Raw genomic sequence first — 23211 nt, forward strand, 5'->3', positions numbered from 1 at the left:
ATTAATAAAATACCTTCTGCAATTGCCCAAAGGGCTGGGCAATTAGTTGAAGCACCCTGACAACTACGAGGCACAAATACAGAAACACAAACAACTATTTTTGGGAATAGACTTCAGCTTAGGGTGGGCAGACAGAACATCACTGGTAGCAGAGGCACCATGAAACTGCATTATCTCAGTCTGTTCTGCTCCTGTCCTCTCATCACAGGAAGGTGTGTGCCAAGGTGGGGTCCTCATGCCTTCTAGAGATTGGTACATGGATATACCATATCTAGGTATATGGATATACCATATCTGCAACAGCACTGAGTCAAAACACTGCTATGATCTGTTGTCTTATGATCTTTTGTACTATGAGACAAAACTTCCCCTTTTTTTGGGCTGAAAACAGTTACTGTGATGCTGATGCTCTCAGATTTGTGTGTGGTGTGCAGGCATGCTGGTGGGTGGTGGTGACCATCTGCCACAGCAGTGACACCAGAGGGTTGAAACTCTGCCTTTTCCACCTGGGCTCAGGGGTGGCTGTGCTGGGTGAGTAATGTGTGGTTCTGTGGCAGGGGGCTGCTGAAAGGCTGAGTGAATTGGTGCCAAAGGGGGAGCAAGCAGCTGGTGCAGAAGAGCCTGTGCCCATGAGCAGCTGTGCAAAGCACTGCACTGACACAGAAGGAAGCAGACAGGTCTCTTCTCCAGCAGGGACAGCACGTGGAAGCTCCCACCACCACACTGAGCTTTGCAAGGTGCCAGATCTCAGGCCTGAATCCAGAAAGCCCTTTGTGGCTGCTCTGACCTACACACATCCATAAATTCTGGCAGAATGTTCACCCTTAAAAGTCCTTTCTTTTCCCATGTCAGCCTACAAACAGAGACCCAGAATAATTAAGACAGTGCTCATTTTATTGTACTCAGCATGGAAACCAGATGTGAAACAGCAAAACATTAAATTCCTAAGGGACTCAGTCAGGTGGGTAACATTGCTTTAGTATCACTTTAAGACTTTTCACATGCAAACTTTTGTTGGTATGTCTCAAATGAATGCCATGGTACACCTGGTAGCCTAAGACTAGCTTTATTTTGTACAGTACATCACATTCAATCAGTGTAACTATAAAATTAATAAAGCCACAATAATATTCGTTGTTGTTAGAAGCCTCCAAGTTGGTTTTCTTCTGATGCTGGCTGACTCATGGCCACAGTTTTTGAAATTAAAAGTTCAGACACACTTCCTACCTTTAATTCTGGGCAGAAATTCTCAGTACTCTCCAGTGTCACTGAGACCTTTACTTCACAACTTAGACTCAGTGATTTTATGTGCCAAAAACACACAAACGGTTATCTTTCATTTTATGGAAATTCCTCAGGGCAGTGTCTAAACTTGCTTCTGATGGACTTTGAAACTATTGATTGTGAACTGAGCTAAGGGGAGGTATCATGAGGATCCTCCAGCAGAAGGGTCACCTCTTAGAGCAGAGCTGCTGAGAAGTATCTGAGAGACTCGTATTCTGCAGCAGATAACCGCTGGAGACTTTGCAGGCAGATTTGTCATTTATTTCTACTCCAAGGAGTGTCAGTCTTAGCAGAAAGCTAACAAAAACCTAAGGTCTCATATTTCAAATGGAGATTAGTTGATGTGATTCTGTTCCTAAGGAGATCAGATGCTTCCTATCACCCACAGTCTGATTTTTAGAGACCCGAGAAGGAGAAGGATTTAAACTTGCCTCAACATTGCGGAAAATGCTAAGCCTCCAGCATTCAATCAGAAGGGCAAAGAGAAAAAATCATATTAGAGCATGAGTGATGCATGAGACCTGCACACACGTACTTGCCTTTTAAGCGGGACACACACATAAGCTTACCTACATCAGAAGTTTTCCTAGAGGAAAAAATATTTCATTTCTGTGTGATTTGGCTCAGTAATAACGTCACTTTTATTTAAAGAAGACTGAATGATGAAAAGTAGGTTTCACTTGGCAAAATCTTCTTTGCTGGCATTTGATGCAAAATCCACACTATAAACTCTAGGAAGGAAGAGCTACTCAGAAAAACACAAAGCAGAAAAAACAATATATCTCAGCATTAAAAAAAAAGAAAATCAGTTTGGCTCAATTCAGCTGTAACACTTTAGTCTTTCTTTTAATCACCTACAGTGACTCAAGGGGGAGGCCCCCAAAAGAATACTGAAGCCAGTTCAAGTTACAGGACCCGACCTTCAGGTCACACCACAGCATCCAATGGCACCAGAGATATTTCGTAGTGTGCAATATTTGGGTAAGGATCTACCATCATGTCTTTGGGACACCTGAAAATACTGACCACTCATACAGGCATCACAGAGACACCAAAAAGTAAACCAGCAGAGATTGGGTACTGAAACAGGGAGCTGGGGAAAAGGAGAGGAATTTCCCTTAGACCACAGCCCTTAATTTTCTAAGCCCACAGAGTCTGACAATCAGTTGTCTGTCATTCAGAGCAGCCATTCCCACAAGCTGTGTGCAAAAGTTACTCTGTTGTGGCAGCATTTTGCGTTAGTTTTTACAAGGTGTGGAAAGATAGACACAGAACAAGATAATGGAGCTAATAGTAAAATTTGTACTTTCATACAAACCTTGCATATACTGAGCTAACTAATGAAACACTGGTATGGTACATTCCATGAAGTTTCCAAATTGAAAACCAGTGGCAGCCAATTTGAATTCCTCATCAACACTGATTGTCATTTGGATTTCCACCTCTAACTTTAACACTTCAACACAGCAATGAAACTTAAGAGAAACGCTAGTGCTATCTTTAGAGCATGTATTCCATTTTTTGAATCCTTTCAATATACTTCTTCAAACAGTGCATTTTACAAGCTCTTATGTTTTAGTGGCAGTAACAAACAGGTTGACTGCTTAGAGGTTTTGTTGAATCCTATTTGGATATATCTATAAATACTAGCAAAATATACAGCCTTTGGAAATACTCATTTTCCTAAAAGACACGGGATGCCAACAAATAGAAAAATACATGAGGTCAGAAAACAAGTGGGAGAAACAGATATAAGAATGGGAATTCATTGTGAAACACCTACACCAACTTTATTTTACTTCTGTTTTAGTCCTTCCCCTGCCATGTTTCTCAGCAGGTTCTTCTTTTGTATTCAAAAGAATGTTTTCTTCTCCTGAAATGGAGAAGACAGACATTGCCCTACTGGTCCCTTCAGCTCTTTCCCCACTCTTTTCCAAACCAAGTCAGCAGAAATGAGGCAGAACTTCAGCACTTGTGCCCAAACAACACAAAGCTGGCAGATCCCAACCAAGTGCACACTGATGGATATCACAGCCTCACATGAAATCCAGGACTATGCTGCAAATTGCCTGCAATGAGATGTTCCTTCAGCTCAGGTATTGTATTGGCAACACAGAAACGTGCTTATTCTCATCTTTGGATCTAGGGGGCATCTAGTGGAAAGCCCCCTGAGTGAAACTAGAAGTAAGTCTTCCATTCTTATTCACTGCTTTTATTAATGGTTCTTGCTACATTGGCCTTTCTAGAAGATGCAACTGACAGGGAAGGGTTTCCTGACAAAGAGCTTGTTTCCCTAAATCTCTCATCTTGGAACAAAAAAATTAAAAAATTTAAGAGTTATTTCAACTGGCTAGGTTGTAATACAGGTTTGGGGTTTTTAAAAAATATATATTTGCTCTTGGGAATGACAAAGGATTTTCTGTTCTGAATCCTCTCTTTATTTGCCCAAATGGATTTCCTTGGTTGTTGCCCATGCAACTAATGCAACGTGATTCTGAGTCATTGGGCAGGGAAAAAGAACGAGGTGGTGGCACACGGATCATCTCTGCCCACTCTCTGCCATATCACTACTCCAAGTGCATTTTCATTTTTGAGACTGACATGACACCAAGAACAGCCTTTCGTGGCTGCTGTAAGCACTCTCAAATGCATAATATTTGCTGATTGCAACCCTCAATGTGGTTGTTCTGCTGTTGGTAAAAGATGTGTCATCAGTGAGGATTCACATTGTCACCTGGACATTGTATGCAGGAGAAAGCACTAATCACCAGTGTCAAACTAGCAGGTTGCCTACAGTCTGCCCTAGCAAGGCACAGTCAAAACCTAAAATATTTTCCATGAGATGTGCTGGTGATTATCGACTCATTTTCACATGTTGGCTTTTGGCACTTTATTGCTTGGCTTCCAACACTTGTCTGCAGGACTTCTGCAGCCACCAGACAGTGCCATGGACAATTTGCTTCTTTGCACTCATATTTGCCCAGAAGACAGGCTGAGCACTACATTTTGTTTCAGTTGTGCCCATGCAGTTGTTCAGGTGCATCCACTCAGGAACTTTGGCACTTTGTAGTATGAATGCACTGGTGAAATTTTCCTACAAGAAAGGTCATTTGGTGTGGGGAAGGGAGGGTGGACCAGCTACTGGAGACTCACAGCTGAAAGAAGCTGCAAGAAACCAGGGGAGATCTCTCATTCCTTGCAAGGAAGCAGTAAATCCAGTGCTGCCCCAGCATCCTGCTCATTCATTGCCAAGCCTAGTTTGGTCTCAATAAAGCAACTCATACCCATATCCTAGAAATATTTTGCAGAACTGGCGCTAAAGCATAAAATTCATGGAAATCAGTGAATGAGTGATAGCTGTTTATTCTCCTCTGGAAGAAAAAAAATAGGACAATCCATTTGCATATTCAGACTGAGCATATTTGTAAAGGGACAGTTCAGAATAAGCTGGCTCACAGCTTCAGCAAGGGGAATGCAGAGGGGGACAAGCTGAGCCAAGGGACACGGCTTCACAGGAAGACAGGCTGGGCAGCAGCTAGCAGGGAAGGGGCAGAAGGGAGGCAAAAGGAGCAGCACAGAGCCTGGACCTGGACAGAGCACAGCAAGAACTGCAGGCAGCTCGAGGAACCTTGTCAGGGCTGACACAGACGCAATGTGGGAAGAGACACAGAACTTGTCGACTAACCTGACCTAATGATACTGTCAATATTAATCCCACACAGAAGTTCACATGAAACTCACATCTCAGACACTGCTAGGAAGGGGGTGGAAACAGCAGTACTAACAGAAAAAAGGGTGGAGACTTTCCTTCTGGCAGGCAGAGGTGGGAAGATGCTCTCTAATGTGGGGTTTCAGAATTAAAAACTCAGCACCACAAGTAGGGGACGACTTGAAATAACACACAGAAATTGAACAAGGACGTGACATAAAGCCCCTTGGTATATATCTGAGGAAAACTAGGAGTCAATCCAGTACTATGCTTAGGGACAACACTTTTCATTGCATTGGGTTAGAATGTTGTATCTTATAGTATTTTACTTTTCTGCTGGGGAAAAATTGCCCCCAGGCAGCAGCTATGAGGGTTTGGCAGTTGATATACTCAAGAAGTCTGGCCTCCTAAATAACTGGGGACCACTTCAGGTTCACTTCACAAAAAAAAAAAAAAAAAGATACTAATACTCATTTATATGTTGTAAACCTGTAAGATTTAGAGTAAATTGTAAGAGTAAGATCTACAGAGTAAGTCAGGTGTGTGGTACTAGAGACAGAAATAAATTATCATCATGATTCATGAAAAATCTTTAATGGACTAAAAGTATCTCCTATTTAACTCTAGTACTCTGCAAGATTACAATATCCAAATCATCAGTGCTTTGCAGGATTGATAACTACATTTTCTACAAACTGCAGGAGTTCCCCAGCCTCCCATAATGAACTCTAGTGGACAAAATACAAAGCTACTGGGAAACATATTTCCCAAGTAGAAAACTATTATTGAGAAATGAGACCAACATATATTTGAGACATTAGTGTATATCATACTTCTGGAGAAACAGTCACTAAGCTACCTTTTATTAGCAGTTTCTATAACTAAGTTCAGAAATACAGCAAAGATTGTCTCAAGATTTCAGTACTGCTGCAAATTTTTCAAGTTAACAGTATAATGGTTCATAATATAGAGTGTAGGTAAAACAAAATAACACATAGCCTAAATAAATGGTATTTGGGTTATGAAAGGCAGCAAGGAAAGCACCAAAATACTGAAAAAACCAGTAGAGTTGGCTAAGGACTTAAAAGGGAAAAAAAAATCATCAGTGTAACACACTAGACATAGAGGCTCATGGATCCCAATGCACAGGAAAGCCTGCTGCTGTGGGAAAACATTACTGTGCATCTCTGGAGAGAGAAGAAAGATCCACATCACTTTAAAGAGTGCCTTAGAACAGAGGTGCTCAGTGCCACAGGAGGCTGGGAGCAGGGGCTGCCCACCACACCTGGAGGCAGAACAGCTCCCTGCCTTTTAAAGACCTGGCAGGAGTACCAGAGAAAGGGTGGGCACCATCCTGCTGGGTGCAGGTCCATCGACCGATGCGCTCTCCAGTGCCTCGATGGCTCACACCGCAAGAGTGGCCACTGCAGGGCACACAAAGCATCTCTCTCCCCTCCCCTTCTGGCCATCAACATCCCACAGACTTAGCTTCTCCCAAAGAGAGAATCCTTCAGTCTTGATCCTCATTCTTTGCCTGGTTCTGCATTTCAACAGGAGGGGAAGACCGGGCTCCCTGGGGCTCACTGAGACTGGTGGCCCACAGTATCAGCAAAGTGAGGCTGCTCAGTGATCAATGTCCATAGCCTGTTCATGGACTGCCTCAGCACAGGTAACTTACAAACCAGGAAAGCTGTCTTGTGTTAGGTCTTTACAGCTGTTGAACCTTAATTCCACCTCCCTCAGCTTCCCTCAGTCCACCCCTTTGAGTAAGACCTAATAATGCACATAAATAAATTCCCATAATTCTGACAATCTCTCTGCTTCCTGCTTTATCAGAAGGTGCTGCTGTCCCTGCAGCAAGGTGGCAATTGAAATTTGTGCTTTTGCTAAGTGCCTAACTTTTCATCTGACAGCAGTCAAGATTGGGGCATAACGTGGAAATACACCAGCTGTGACAATAATAATAACAATGGCAGGATGGAGCATGTGGCTAGTCAGAAAACAAAGGGAAAATATTTTCCACTGTTGCATCACAACCCCAATTACACAACCAAACAGCAGGACTTGAGGGCAGGGATTCTCTCCACCACCACAGGTATTTAGGCACCCCTGCAAACCATGTCAGTCTAACACAGAGGAAGGAGCAGGTCGGACGCAGCAATTAGGACGCCTAAAATTCTGCAGCATGGACTGGAACACGTTGTGCTGCCTCCCTTTTAGTTTTTTATTTGAGGATGTATCTGAGGAAATGGATTTCCGGGTCTGACTGTTCTGGGCCCGGATCAGTTTCTCGTGTTCCCGTATTTGTCTCTGTAAGTGGTTCTGGATGGCAATTCCCAGGGATTCTGGATCGAGGGAAGCACCATAAACCTCCCACGTCATTCCTTGCTCATCCCAAACAACATCCCTGACGTGTTTGGACTGCTTCACCTGTACTTTGGCCTCCATGGCTGGGGTGGAATGCTTTTTGTTCTCCCCCAGGTTTGGCACAGCCTGAGAGGAAGCAGCAGGAATCACTGCAGTGTGGAGATCGTGTCCGGACTGCCTGGCCTGGAGGCCCTGCTGCTGGGGAGCTGCCGATGCTGCCACGGGAGGGGCAAGACTTGCAGGACCCACACTCAGCTCAGGTGTCAGTCCTGCCTGCAGGTTCTGGCCACCAGCCACCTGAGACTGGCCACTGTCTCCATGGCCTCTGCTCTCCTTCTCATCCTGTGGGCACACCTTGGCACGGACAGCGGCAGGCTGGCTGCCAACACTCAGCCCTCCTTTAGGATCAAGCACCACCAAGTTTTCTTCCTTTGGTTTTACCACAGATTGATTAGGACGGGCCTGCCCTTGACTCCCACCCTTGCTTTGCACAGGCTTTTGCTCAGAGCTGCCCAGGACCTCCTTCTGCTTGGCTTCACTGTCCTTGCCAGAGAGTAAAGGTGACCGGCTGCTTCCTGCATGAGGGATGACACCTTGCACATTGTTCTGGGTTCCTGGAACAGCATCAGTGCAAGTGGTGCTTGGCTCACCAGCACCACTCCCAGACTGTGGTGCAGTTTTATTACTGGAGTCAACTCCAGGCTGCTCAGCTGGGATGGGCTTTGGGGGGACTGGAGCATCCTTTGGCAGCTGAGCTGCATCCTTGACATCACGAGCTGCACTGCTCATTTCAGCATTACCCACAGATGTTCCTTGAGAGGTAACAGCTGCAGGGGAGCAAGGGAGAACTGGTTTCATGTTATCTGCTGATACTGGAGATGTCACGTCAGATGGGACCCCAGGCTGGGTTTGGGCTGAAGCAGTCACAGCCACAACAGTCGATTTTGATGTGATACCAGGAGAACATGGAGACTTTTGTTGTGAGGATAAACTATCAGTAAGTGCAGTGTGGCTCAGCCCCATACCTCCTTGGTAAATTATGTGCAGTTCTTCCTTCTCCTCTGGAGGAGGATTCCCTTTTAAGAAGGCAGCAAAGATGCTGGGACTGGTGGAAGCTGATTTGCTCTCCACAGTAGCCACGGCCTGAACCTCAGCATCTCGCCATGTCCTGCTTACAGCTTCCTGAGCACAAGGGCTGCTCTCTGGCTGAGCTGTCATTGTACCTGTTTCTCTGAATTTGGAGAGCTGGGTGGGGTTTGGACTCCCAGGTGTGGGGCCCAGGTTATGTACAGGATGGGGACTCCCATGGCCAGACTGGGCTGGTGCCTCGCTGCTCTGCACCGCTTCAGTTTTATCTGGGGGATGCAACTGCAGCATGTCTGCAGTCCCACCCTTTGCCTCCAGACTGGTTTGAGAGTCTCTCCCCAGGTCAGCTTTGGTTTGCCCTGCTGCCAGGACTGACTGACACACAGCAGAACCATTTTCCTCTGCCTCCTTGTCTTTTTCCCCTCTTTGCAGAAGGTTGGCCTGAGAAGTATGACAGAATTGATTAACCCCGACAGGATCACCTGGGGAAGAATAATTTAACACTTCAAGCGCTGGCTGATCATCAGTTCCTTGAGGTTTCAGGGCAGAGTCATCAATCTGTGTCAGGGAGCTCGTTTTGGCCTGGCTGCCTTGCACGAACTGCCGGGAGCTCTGGGGGGCTGGCATCATCTCTGGCCCCTGCCCCGCCGAGAGGGCTCCTGTGGCACCAAGGGCTGGCACTGCCGGTGCTGGGATGCCCGCTGGCTGGGAACAACCAGCAGGCCTTACATCTGCAGGGTGCCCCTCTGCAGTTGTGCTGGCCAGCCTGGGAGAAAAGGCTTCCTGCTGGCTGGCATCATCTGTGTGGCACTGCTCACACCTCTGTGGGCTGGCAGCACCTGTGCAGCTCAGGTCGAAGATGCAAACCCCAGCTGAGCCGGACGGCGCGCACGGGAAACCATTGCTGGCCCTCTCAGCACTGGGGGCCTGAGGCTGGGGCTTGGCAGGCTGCAGGTCTCCCAGGTGCTCCTCCTCTGCAGAAGCTGAGAGCAGGGAAAGCTTGGCAGATCTCAGAGGGTCTGGTACAGTCCCCATGGACTGTCTTCAAGATGCTGTTTGTCCTCAGCTTCTCCTTGGAGTTTTCTCGCTGGGCAGGCTGTCGATGACAGGCTTCCTGTGAAGCTAATCTGTTAATGAAACAAACACAGCGTTAGCAACCGTCAGATTCAAGAAAAGTATCCAGAACTAATTGATTTTACAGTGTGAGAAGAAATACTTGCAGGCAGTGGGGGAAGTGAAGCACCCAATTCTGCCTGAAAGTCACAAAAACGACACAGATTTCAAGGACCTCCCAATTGTCAGATCAGGATGGAGAAAACAATACTAGGGACAAAGCAACAACAGCTCCTGTGCTGTTGATACATTAATGAAAACACTGACATGCCAAGAGGAAGGGAAAAAAAGGAAATAGGAAATTAAAGAAGAGGTACAGACATTGCAGGGAAGTTTGAGTCACAAAATAAAATCCCAGTGATAATATTCTCTAGCAAGCCACCTGTGGAAGGAAATGCCCATGTGAAGAACAGATCCCTAGGTTTGAGCAGATTCCACATCTTCAGTGAGCACCAGTTCTCCCTTTTTCTCAAGGATAGCCTTTCTAGCTCCACTGCCAACAAGGACAGGGTCACAGGGGGCAAGAGATCAATTCAGACTAATGGGATGAACGGAAACCTCACTGGTTAAAGGAATGTGAAGGGATCACAACCTGCTGGGTGATGCAGACAGAAACCAAGAGGAGGTACTGCCCACTGTTGTGGTGTTGTGAGGGCCCCAGGACGAGGTGAGAGATGAGAATTTGACTCCATGTTCTCAGAAGGCTGACTTATGATATTATATTATTTTAAAAGAAATGATATACTAAAACTATTCTGAATAAAGAGAAGGGATACATCAGAAGGCTATAAAGGAGTGAATAATAAAAACCCGTGACTGATCAGAGTCCTGACACAGCTGGACTGGGATTGGTCATTAATTAAAGACAATTCACATGCTGGGTAAACAATTTTGCAAATCACATTCCAAAGCAGCAAAACAGGAAGAATCTGAGGCTTCCCAGCTTCCCAGGAGAAGAAATCCTGGTGAAGGGATTTTTCAGAAAATATCATGGTGACACTGCACCCCAGGGCTGTGCACATTCTCACTGCTGACACATTGAGAGCCTTTGAAATAATTACAAGGAAGCCAGCTTGATTAACAAATGGGGGTACAGATGACCTAGAAATCAACTTACAGGTAAGTGGTATGAAATTGAAAGGGGAACATTGCAGCACTGCAGAACAGGAGGGGTTCATGCCATACCCAGGGAAATGTGGGGGAGGGATTTTAAGCAGGTAGAACAGAGTAATCCAGGTTGGAATCATGACAGGACTGCAGAGAAACCATCTCTTCAAACTGGAGGTGATCTCCAAATGTATTTGCTGGCTTTCCAAAGGGCTTAGCCTGGACACTGCTAGAGATCAAGGATGGGATCCATGTCAGCAGAATGGTGATGGCCAGGGATAAAATCCCACCCCACTCTTCTTTTAAGCTTCAGGCTATCTGTGCTTGTTTAAAAAGCTTTCACTGGCTTATGCTGCCAGCAAAACAGGTCTGAGAGCTGGGAGACACTCAAGTTTTGTTAACCTGATGACAAGAACATTGCTGTACCTGTTTGTGTGCCCCTGTCTCTGCAGGCACACAGCAGGATCTCCCTTGCTACATTACTAGGGAGATGATGCTGGAAGCAGTGGAGCTGTCACTCAGCTCTTCCAGACCCTCCCTACCCACTAGCAAAACCAACAAAATTTCTCTCCAGAAAAATCTCTACTTTCCTTTTCTCAGCCTGGATGGCAGTGGTGTGAATTCCTTAGTTTCTCTAAAATCAATCCCAAATTTCAGCACCTTAGGATACTTTAAAAGAGCAACAGGAGAAAAATGCTCAATGAAGGAAAATTTTAGAAAATACAGCCAGTCAATTGTTTTTCTAAGAAAAAGAAAGTGCTGCAACTTATTACTTATTCATTAAGCTTTCTGTCTTCCAGGTATTAAAAATTTATTACTTTTATACTGCCTCTTTGGGCTTCATCCAACCACAGAGATACAGGCTCCTAGGCTAAGCCAGCCCTGAGAAACTGTAATCCTGCCCCTGAAGGATCCCAAATTCCTTAGCTGCACTCTGTGACAGCAGCCCAGCATCACCCCACGATGGCTTTCCAGGAGGCCCAAGGATCACCAAGCTTTCTGGGAAGTACTGAGTATGTAAACCAGGCTGCAAACCAATGGAAGGTTGTGGCTGCCCACATGTCTTGCCTTCATTTTGTTCTCACTTTAAGGACAGCCAATAGAGTCCTGAAGGAAGGACAGACATTCCATGTTCACCCTGTGGTGCTATAAACATCTAAGGGCTGTGAGGAGAGGAACACATGGCTTTGGGTTTCCATTGGACTAAATTCTGTTACTCTCTTCTTTCCTCTTCCAAATATCTCTGCAAACCAAACCAGCTCATACAACTGGGCAGGTCAGATATCTTTTTCCCTTATTTTTTAGATCCAGAGTTTGTTTAAGATAAAATTAAGCAAATAATGGAACAAAATCAATCCCCATTTTTTGGATGAGATGTACTACTCAGCAAACACAGTCAGAATAAATAAAGACTTCAGAGAAAATCTGTTTGGTTCTTCACTATACAAAACCTGGGCAAGGCAATCCGCATACAGGAGCATTATCTTTTAACTCATACCCACTCAACAGGGCAGCGATTCCTAATTTTTCAATGAAATTAATTAGTTCTGGCTTGAATTCTGCATGAATTCTCCATATCTGTTTAGTGGCTCTTTCCTAGAATCACCTGAAACACACAGTTGAATGTCTGCCTCATATGGTAATTAAAAGAGATTTTGCTACCAGTCCTTGACGTACAACATCAACAGAAGAAATTCCCCCCAGAAAACCTACCTGGACCTATTCTCTGATGTGGGATAACTGAGCACTGTCCAGATATTTTGCTCAACCCTTGCATGTGGGTTGGAGGATGGATCATTCTTCTGCCTGGAATGACTCTGTATATGAGTTCATTAATGAGCATAAAGTTTCTATAAAGACTTTTTTGTCAAAGTCATGGGGATTATTTTCTAGACTGTCACTAAACCATCCTAATGACAGGAGCCAAAGGCACCGAAGTAGCCTAAATTAGCATGGTAACTTAAGAAAATATTCTGACTTAAGAATTAATAAAAATCAGAGAAAAGCCAAGTCCTATGAAAGAGAGCAGCATGGAAGCCCTACAGATAACAGAATTGGAAAGGCATTTGTATTATTGGAATCTCATTTATGATTATTGTCTCATTTTTATTATTTGAGTCCTGTTATATAGGAATGAAGGACAATGTTGGGACCTGTGGGCAACACTACTCAACTGCCAAGACATTGAGGATTCAAACAAACAAACAACATTGCCTGCAAGCAAATACTTAGGAAAAACAGAAGTACAAAACTCAGTAGAAGGCCAAAAAAACACGTCAAATCTAATCAAGATTGCTGATGAATATTTCAAGTCTTATATGCCAGATGTGGAACAATCATCCAAAATTTTCTTTTAACAGGAGGTGAAATTAGTATCTCTACAAAGGTCAAAATCACTTTTTAGTAATAAGAACACATTTGCTACACCAACAGAGCTCTCATCCTTATTCTTGCAGATCAAATTAGCCTGCCTGACTGTGTCATTCTCATCTCAACAAGGAATTGTTCTGGAGCTTTAGCAACAAGAGGTTTCTAACTTTGGCAAAGTCCATGTTTGGCTTAAATGGTCTGGGAGGGTCCCTGTGTGGCCAGCAGACCTTCACAGACTCTTGTAACTGAGTAGGTCTTTTTCATGTGCTGTTAAAAAGTCCAAATTCCCTCAAATCCCAAGAAGTTTCCAGGCAACTTAATGCTGACAATGTAAAGAACACTTATCTATTTCAGTAATAACCAACCCCCAATAAAACGACACTGCAAATGTTAACAGTATAATGGTTCATATTATGGAGTGTTAGGTAAAACAAAATAAGACACAGGCTAAATAAATGGTATTTGGGTTATGAAAGGCAGCAGGAAAAGAACCACAAGACTCAATAAAACTGTAGGATTTTTTTTTCCTCTTGCTTCTTATGAGAAGCTCAACAAAACCAGAAAGTCTTCATGTTTCATAACACAAATCAATAAATTTTCAGGAAATTCCTACATAAGATTCTGCCTTTCATTCCCTCTGGAAGAAATCTGAAAATCTGCAAAAGCACAAATAAGACTTCCAGCATCTCCACCCACCCTCAACCATAAAAACAACTAAAAAGCAGCTCCCAAAGGAATCAAGCATCTCATCCCCAATTCTGGATTCTCATCACCTTTCCACTCCTTGAGTCCTGTACTCTTTGAGCCCTTTCTTCAACCTTGTTTCTGCAAATGGAAGAGCTGAACACTTGTTCTTAATAGCTCTAATCTTACAAGATCTCTCAGATCATCACAAAAAAATCATTATATAGCCACATCGGTTAAGAACAGAGATAAACATCTGCTGAAGGGGGAATTCAGTCTCTGTTCTCATTTTCTGATCTGAGGAAAAAGACAATGGCTGACTTGAACTCATATCAGACCACTAAATACAAAGGAAATAAAGCACATTTCTTTAAAATTTAAACACACAAACATCCTTCTAATTCTGCAGCCAGTGGGGTTTTTTACCCTCTTTTCAATGTCAAAGGGTGTTTGTTATCCTGGGTTTCATGAAAAATTTGCTTTATGGGCCATTTTCTCCTAATTTTTTGTGGGATCAAAAAGACTGGCACTACAAATCAAAGACAGCACAAAACAAGGACACATTCATTAAAATCCCTAAGAGGTTGCCTGAAGAGGTAAGATATAAGATGCACAGCTTTCATCTTTCATGTGTTTTGGGATGCTGACAGGAGACAAATTCACTGTGATGACAGGGAGGGAAGAGGTGGTGGGGGATGCCCACAGACACCTTGCACACCTGTGATTCCCACCAGAGACAGGGCTGGCATTTCAAGCAGAGGGTGCTCCAAGTCCCAGTTCCCCTTCTACACCCCAGGAATGCAGATGTTATTGCAGGTCAGAGCTGCAGCCAAAGCAGGAACCTGTGCCAGAGACAGGCAGAGAGCTGGACAGCAGGAGCAACACGTTCAGCACACCGGGCTGCAGCACCCTCTGTGCACACATTAAGCAAAGTTGTGGAAACCCAGGCCCAGGGTACTGGGAATATTTCTCTGTCTGCTCTGGGGTGCCCTGACCTTGACCCTCATCCATGCAGAAAGTTTCCTAGACTCCAGAATACACCAGAATCCACAAAAGTGTGAAATAGATTATAGAGAGTAGTGTAGGTGTATCACTTGGTGAGAAATTCAGGTTTTGGGATTTTTAGTGTGTTGTGGATGGAAGCAAGATGGAGGGCACAGGGTTTCTTCTTCATACTTCTTCCTTCTTCATGGTTTGGGTGGCATTTTGCAATTGGGCAGAAAAGTCTGCATTACGGGCTCCTTGGGATCAGTTATTGGGTTAAAAAGGGAAAATAATCTAGGTGTCAGTTCTTAATTGGATAGTTTAGTCTTAAAAGACCTTGTAACAAGAGATTGTTGGCCATTTTGTGCCTTCTAATGAAAAGCTGCCAAACTCACAGCAGTGAGACTGTTTTACTGATAGGAAATAATAAACACCTGAGTCCAGACACAAGCTACTGTCTCAACTGCCTTCAATCCAGACCCAGAAAAACCAACAAGTGGTACCCCCACACAAAGTGGGTGATTGCACGTACACCACAACACCAAATCAGCTGGAACTACCAACTGAGCCACATGGACAGTCCTGAGGGGAGAAACCAGATCCCGCCAGGACTCCTCACCAGACCTCAGAGCTCTTCCTGCTGGATGCTGACACACAACCAGTGATGTCTATCAGGTTTGCTCAGAAAGGTGTCATGACACAATGAACAATGGAAATGGCAGAGGCACAAATGGGAAGTAAGTCCAAACACAAAACAGAGGCTCAGTGCTCGTCCTTGCTTTGTAATGGTAGTGAACTGAGGAAAATAATGTGAAAATCAAGGGCAAGATGCACTACCATTTTCAGCCAAAAAGAGATGGCTGCCAATCAGCCTGACACCTACTGAAGATTTATCTAGCATATTTGTACACACTGAAGAAATGCATTTTTCTGGTTGTTGACTTCTCCCATTTTGCATCTCTCTGCCAGGTATAGAGGTTAATTCTGCAGAGTATGGGAACTCCACTTTGGAAGGACAAAGCTCAGGTTAACCTGCTGCCCACAACCTACAGATGAGAAAATGTGTAAAGGCAGTCCTACAAATAGTACAGCAGCCTCTGGGACTAATACAAAGCAAAGCAAACTGCTTTGCACCTCCCTTCATTTCTTCCAGCTTCTGGCAAACCTTAAGTGCATCCTGCCAAGAGCCCTGAGCAGGACCTTGCCCCAACATTTCAAAGCAGTCCAGGGACACATGGGTACCTCAGCAGTCACTCAGGGACAGATGTGTGAGGATATGTGCAATCAGCCTTTAATAGGCAGGCACGGGTAATAAAAACTGGGTGGCGATCAGCCATGATTCAGCTCTACTGTCCTGCTGGCAGTTACCCTACAATTAGAAAGATGTCCATCTAAAAGGAAATGCAGCTCTGCTCAGAGACAGGATGTTCCAGCCTGTGTCCCATCTGTTCCCTGTGGGCAGCACCCATCTTGCCCTGGCCAGGAGACAAGCAGCAACCCCCACATCCAGCTCTGGCACCTGCTGATGGGGCCCTGGCAGGAGTCCCTGCACTGTTAGCAGTGTTATGGTGCAACTCAGCCCCAAAAGCTGGGCTGCCCCTGCTGAAAATGTCGTTGTCCTCTGGCCATGGCCACAGGCTGCTATGTGCTGTGGGTGTGCTGCGAGAGCATCTTGTTTGTGTGGGAGTAAGAATCAAGTGGGTATGGATTTACAGGTGCAACACGGTTTAGCAAATTCTTCCACAATTCCAGAGAGAAAATGGGTTTGCCTTGCACTCCAACACTTAAAAGCAAGAAAAATCAGTATTTAGAAGTGATAGGAAACACACAGTATCGAGAAGATGGCTAGAAGACAACATTTGGCAAAGAGATTGAAAATCCTAGTTTAAATTAAGAATTGTGATATCATCTGCTGCCATCGAAGTTTTGAGCCTTCAAAGTTCACTCCTTTCGCACAGATTAAAAGCTTTTTCCAGGAGAAGCTCAGATCCTCATCCTCCTAACTGCAGCCTCTAGAATCTCTCCAGAGAGCCTCACACATCATCAGAGGAGGGTGGCATGGCAAGGAACCACAGGAGGGTTGGATGAGAGCCTGAATGTCCATCTCCTTCTCCCGTATCATCCTTCCCTCTGCTTCCCATCAGCTCACCCTCCCAAGCACGCTCCCTGGGGCAGCAGCAGGGGCTGCAAGGGCAGGCTGTCTCCCTGCACACCTCCTCCCAGGGCTACAGCACACAATGAAAAGGCTTTCTTCAGTGAGGCTACCATGTAAGCATGCAAAAGCCCCTGCTGAACCCTGGGCTTGCTGCAGAGCAGTGCAAAGAGCCCATCAGTCTTTCCCCTCCAAGGTGAAAGGGAAGGATAAATGGATTTATGAAAACAGCTAAATCAAACAACAACTACACTGACCGGCAGCCAGCTGCAACAGTTGCAAAAGCTACAGCTATATTCCTTCCTCCTATCCTGGCCACCCTGGAGGGGAGGCAACACGAGGGTAAAACCCACAAGGATATACCTTTTTTTGTTTAATTGCATGTTATTATGTTTAGCCTGATTATTTATCAGCAGTTTTTTCTTATTGCAGTGGCTGACCCTGGAAGTAATTTTTAAGGAAAGGCAGCCTGACTTGGAGGATAAGCCATGTTTCAGGAGGAAGTCTGCATGCACACTCCTGACACATGTACATGGGAGGAAACCAACAACCTGCTGTCCTCATCAGGCAGGTGACTCCATTTCACACAGCTCGCTGCCACTGCTGGTTTTTCTTCAGCTTACTATTGCTCAAAAACAAGGTGTGGTTTTTGAAGAATGTGAACAGGAGGGTCATAGGGACCTCTCAAACACCACTTTGTATTTGGAGTCAAAAGTAAAAAATGTCTAACAGCCAATTGGAATTTCGCTCCTTACCTATCCTGCTATCCTTCTGATAAAAGCATGGTGAAATCTAACCCCTCATTAATGCATGTTATGCAGCTGACTGCATTTGAATGTTAACAGCTGACAAACAAAAGCCCTTCATGAGCTTTTTGTGAGAGGAGTTTAGCAGTGACCAACAACAAATATATTTTTCCTACCCAGCAATGCCAACATGACTTCAAAAAGCAGAGTGATCATCTTTAGGGATGAAAGCATAATGCTGGCTTGTTGCCCATGCAATTCTTGCAGTTCTTCTTTGTTGCCCAGACAACTTGCAACAACCAGGATGATGTGGTTTACATGGACATTGATCCACTGGAAGCTAGACCAACACAAAAATCACATTTCTGTGGTCAGGAAAACATAACCACTGCTGAGTACGTGTGTCTTGGAAAGGGTGGCTTCTAGGGACAAAGGCTGTTATGCACTCCTAACATGCTTTCAGCTCCTCAAAAGGAACTTTCCAGAATTTCATTATGACATCCTTAAGAGCATTCCCCCCAGTGCACTGCATACAAACATTCATCTTGTGGCTGAAGCATCCACAGGAGCAGTTACCATCCTAGATAATCAGGTCTGATTTGCTTCTGAATAACTATATTATCAGAGCCCAGAGAAATGTATTGTAGCAGCACTTCTTATTTTAAAACCAACTTTGCAAGTAAAGAAATTCTGCCTTGGAAGAGCCGTCAGCAAGATCAATGTCTTTTGCACAAGGTAAAACCCAAAAAATTATAACATTTGCCTCTCATGCACAGTATGAAAAAATTAAGTTCTCCTCATAGATCACATTATTTTAATGAAGACGCTGGGCTCAGTATTAGAGAGGGGAATAGATCTTTACATAACAGGCACCTTACAAGGGACGTATCCATTGTCATTTACAGGCGTTATCCTAACAGAAAAGAACTCCTGCAAAAGGCATGTAGTTAGAGAAGAAGGATGCAGTGCCTACCCAGTCATTACTGTAACAGAAATGTGCTCTACTGTGTGATTAACCTAAGAAAGGCACGATGATGATCTCACCATGTCTGCTCTTACCTCCTGGCTATCACAAAACACAGCTCATGTGAATAGAGAGGCTGGCAGCTGAAACAGCTATCACCGTGTTTTCTTTTTTTTTTTTTGGTAAAAAAACCCAACAGTTAAAAATATCTTGCCTTCTTCCTGCTGCCACCTCAGCAGTTGCTTCCTGTTTTTTTCACATTGTCACTTCGCTCTACTGCTGGCTGTCATTGACAGTAAGAGCAGCAAAAAGAACAAAATAATCTCCTTAGCAAACTGCCTCCTGCTAAACACCTTCTCAAGAAACCCACGAGAGGAAGTGCCATGTGCTGGGCCACTTTTTGTCTGATGTATTCAGGCTCTGCAGGAAACCAAATGGTAGCAGGTTGGAGGCCTTTGGTGCTCAGGGATAAAATCTGAGCAATTCTGCAGTGTCTTTACAATGCTGGTAAATGCTCTTCTGAGGGCAATGACTCAGACCTGTGTGTCCAGCTAAGGACTCTAAGCTGCTCACCTCAGTCACTCAAGCTTATGATGTGACTTTACTGAGACCATTACATGAAAAGCTGCCATCCCAGCCTCAGCCTCTTCTCTTTCTTCACTTGAGGCTATATGCTTTATTAGGTTGAACTCTGACACTAGTGAAACTGGACCACACCTGCACCTCATTCATTATTTGTATTATTGATGAAGAACTGCACATGGGATGTGAGGGAGCCAACACCTGTAATGTACTGCAGATAGCCAGTGAGACCCCTGTTCTTTATATCCAGAAAGGACGGAACAGCCTAACGTCGTACAGAGCACTATAGGTGGGTGGGTGATGGCTTCCAGTCACCTGACTCTAATGAAGGTCAATGCCAGATGGGAAAATGGTGGTAAAATATTACAACCATAAACCACTGCAGGTTTGCTTTGGTCTCCATCCAGAGCTGACAGAAGGTGTTGAAAGATGCATCTGAGTAACCTCCCAGATGACAGTGACTGCCACTATGGCAGAGCTGATCAGGTAAAACGGAGAGAAACTGACTGCTCTGGCTCTTGGCTCAAGCAAAAGGCAGTTCTGGCACTGATACCTACTCAACCCCCAAACCTTGCATCACTAACTTTGGGTCCTGAAATTCACTATGTAGCCCGAGAGTTCTTTGGGACAAAGAGAGCCTCTCAAGTCTTCTCCATTCTGCACTTAGACGTGCTTGAACAGAGAGACTGCAATGTTTCCTCCAGGTGAAGCAGCCAACTCAGTCACCAAGTCATTCTTTCAATACCTCCATCTTCCAACAGCAAAGAAAAACACCAACAGCTGAGCTGTATGATGGCTTATTTTAGCAACAACTCATTATTTGCAGTCTATCCCACAGGTGTTTGATGGCAATAACTTTTTAAAGTTGCCCTTGCAGGGAGCCCAGGGGTGTAAAAATCTCTTATGCTAACAATTGCAGGAACCATCCTCACTTCTGTTAGAATTGTTTCCTAACAATGGCTTATACAAAACATGTATTTTTATCCTTACATTCAATGTGCTTCTATCCTTCTAGCCCCAAGAAGGGAGGCTAAGGTATCCAACTGTCTGCCACATTTTATACTGTGATTTCAATATGATTTTCACAGGCTTAAAAATAATTACATTCTCTGCTTCTGAATTCTTAAAAAATCTCAGTGCTATTAAAACAAATCCTTATTTAGTGTCTGACCTGGTAAGTCCCATCTCTGTTGGAACCAAACTAAGTCCAGGACTGCTTCCTCAAGACAGACAATATTTAAGAGGTAGCAGTGCAAAATCTGGAGACTAGTTGAATAAAACAGGCTGGAAACAGAGACACAGAAGGTGTTGTAAGCCAAAGCTTTGCCCACTGCAGTATGGCACAGCCATATCCATAACATGCTTATAGTCCAGTCCACACCCTGGAACTCTGCAAGGCTTACACCAGGCTAAAGTGACATCCCCACTCCTGCCAAAGGCTGGCATCTTCCAAGTCAGACTTCAAGATTTACACTGAGCCTATTGCTGGGCACACCTCTTCTCCTTATTTCTTCTGCATTTAGGACAAGGGGATTCACATTTATATTTATCAGGTGACTGAAGCAATGCATGCAGTGATGAAGGCACTGGTAGAAAACATTGACTTTGCCTTGAATCACTGTCCCTCAGGATGATTGCCAAATTGGTTAATGAGAATAATTAGCATTAATTAAAATGACAGCTCAAAGGAGTTATATCACATCTGAGCTCAACTGAGCTTCAGGTTTACTGGAGCTGGCTGCCTCAACCACCTGGCCAAGCCCAAAGCAGACATCCCCATGGGCAGTGAGACTGGCACTCACCTGGCAGCTTTCACTCCAGCTCACCTTCCAGCTTCTCACACTACACACTGCAAGCAAATCATGCCCCAGGCATTCAAAAAAAAAAAAAAAAAAAGAGAAAAAATGATGTGGCACCCCCAAGGAATTTCTGAGTTTATCACCTAATGCCCAACACCTCCCATCAGGCTGCACAGCTTTTAGGAGCAGTTTTAGCTGCCCTTGCTCAAGCTGCCAGCATATTTAACCAGCAGATCTTAGAAGTGATCTAAGGTCAAGCTGTACCTTGCTAGAGCACAGCTGTGAGAGGGCAGGGCTGTGGGACAGCTTTGTCAGTGTTGCTAAGTCAGCTGGAGTGGAAGCTGGCAGGGTGTGAAAAAGGATCATTCACGGCTTAGGGTTTAATTACTGGACTCACATTGAACATCAATGCCCCATGCACAGAGGCACACTTGAAAGAGTGAGAAAACACATGGCAACCTTAGAGCCAGTATGAAAATCCAGACAAGATGGTTTATTTCCACACAGGACCTTCTTGAAGATAAGTACTAGATACTTCAACCAGTCATCTGACAGCTGTGAATGCACAGCAGCCTTCTGACCACAATTTATTTTTATTGACATCCTGTTTATGGATACAATTTGAATTACCACAAACTATGGATACTTACATGATTGAAGACAGACATACACATAAAATCTGATATATGCTAACAAAGACAGTCATCTAGCCTAATCTGGGTGATTAAAGATTGAAATTAAAGATGCTCAAAAGTGCTGAATAATCAGAAATACCAGTAAAGCCACTAGGATTCAAAAGTTGCTCAAAAAATATTTTTGAAAATACAATCTTTTTATTCCCGTTCTTATTCAAGAAATGCCAGAAGGTTCTAACATACTCTGCCATTGTGCTGGCTGCTACATGTGAGCATAGAGATACTAAGCAGAAAAGATACAGAGCAAAGGTAGGAACCTCTACTTTTTCTGCCTCTTCAATACAATCCAACACAGATGGAGATCACAGAGAAGGCTGTGCAACAGCCAGTGTCTAATGCCAGCGATTCAAGTACAGAACACCTTTCTTCTACATCTCATCATCTACTGCTAAAAGCTGTGCAATCATGAGCCCAGCAATTTGGGCTTTAGTGATCCACCTCTGCAACCTCACAGAAAAAAAATATTCAAATTAGCTCCTTCCCTTCCTAGATTCAAGTCCTGAATCCACAAAGAGGGAAAGAGACCTCTGCTAAACAAAAGGCAGAAAACAAAACAAGTGTACAGAATATGCTGCTGCTAGCAGTTGCAAAGGGAAAAACCAAACCCCAGGAAACCACCACCTTAAAGCTGAATAAGCAAAGGGTGTTACAGACCCAGGAAAAGTACTTGCACGTACTCCACCCAAGAAATGCACTTGCAACCACTGCAGATGCATAAGTGTTCATACAAGGAGGTAAGCACTTCTGGAAAGGGCTCTCTTACTGCTCTTGCTCTTCAGAAAACTCAGGCAGGGCATGGGATCAGATGGGCTATGAACATATGACAAGAGAGAACAGGACATCCAGTGTAAACAGGGCAGCAGTCAATGAGATACAGAGCCAGCAACTCAATAATCTTTTCATCTTCTTACAGATGAGCTGCTTCTCTTGCAGCGAGCAAGGCTGGCAATTTGTTCTGAAACACCTCTGTGGTGGTGTTTGCAGGGGTCTCAGGATGAGGGAAGGGACGAGGATCTGACTCCATGTTTCAGAAGGCTTGATTTATTATTTTATGATATATATTATATTAAAACTATGCTAAAAGGATAGAAGAAAGGATTTCATCAGAAGGCTAGCTAAGAATAGAAAAGGAATGATAACAAAGGTTTGTGACCAGACAGCTGGACTGTGATTGGCCATTAATTAGAAACAACCACATGAGACCAATCACAGATCCACCTGTTGCATTCCACAGCAGCAGATAATCATTGTTTATGTTTTGTTCTTGAAGCCTCTCAGCTTCTCAAAAGAAAAAATCCTAAAGAAAGGATTTTTCATAAAATATATCTGTGACACACCTCTCCTATACACCTCTCCTAACAGCCTGTGTGCCAGAGCAAGAGAACTCAGAGCAGACCAAGAACAAATGGAATTAGTATGTGGACAGAGGCAGATTGTGTCAGAGGACCAAGTAATGCCAGGCTGCAGAGCTGGAAACTAAGTGCAATTTATCAACGTGGCTGTCACTAAGGTGGGAAGCCTTGTCCTCCATCCCTGCTCAGCTGCTGGTCAGCACAGTCCAGGTAATTA

The 23211-nt window shown here is 44.3% G+C and overlaps 1 protein-coding gene across 2 annotated transcripts in view; it reads right to left on the reverse strand.

Annotated features, from left to right (window-relative positions):
• Positions 1 to 876: 876 nt before the first annotated feature.
• The window catches only part of GPRIN3 (GPRIN family member 3), a 34753-nt gene continuing 12418 nt past the window's right edge, over positions 877 to 23211 (reverse strand). For both annotated transcript variants that reach the window (XM_059469994.1, XM_059469996.1), the window contains exon 2: positions 877 to 9573. In XM_059469994.1, coding sequence (XP_059325977.1) covers positions 7115 to 9481 — 2367 coding nt within the window. In that variant the 5' untranslated portion in view covers positions 9482 to 9573 and the 3' untranslated portion in view covers positions 877 to 7114. The remainder of the gene's footprint in view (positions 9574 to 23211) is intronic.

This window comes from Ammospiza nelsoni, chromosome 4 (genome assembly GCF_027579445.1).
Source record: "Ammospiza nelsoni isolate bAmmNel1 chromosome 4, bAmmNel1.pri, whole genome shotgun sequence".
NCBI lineage: Eukaryota > Metazoa > Chordata > Aves > Passeriformes > Passerellidae > Ammospiza > Ammospiza nelsoni.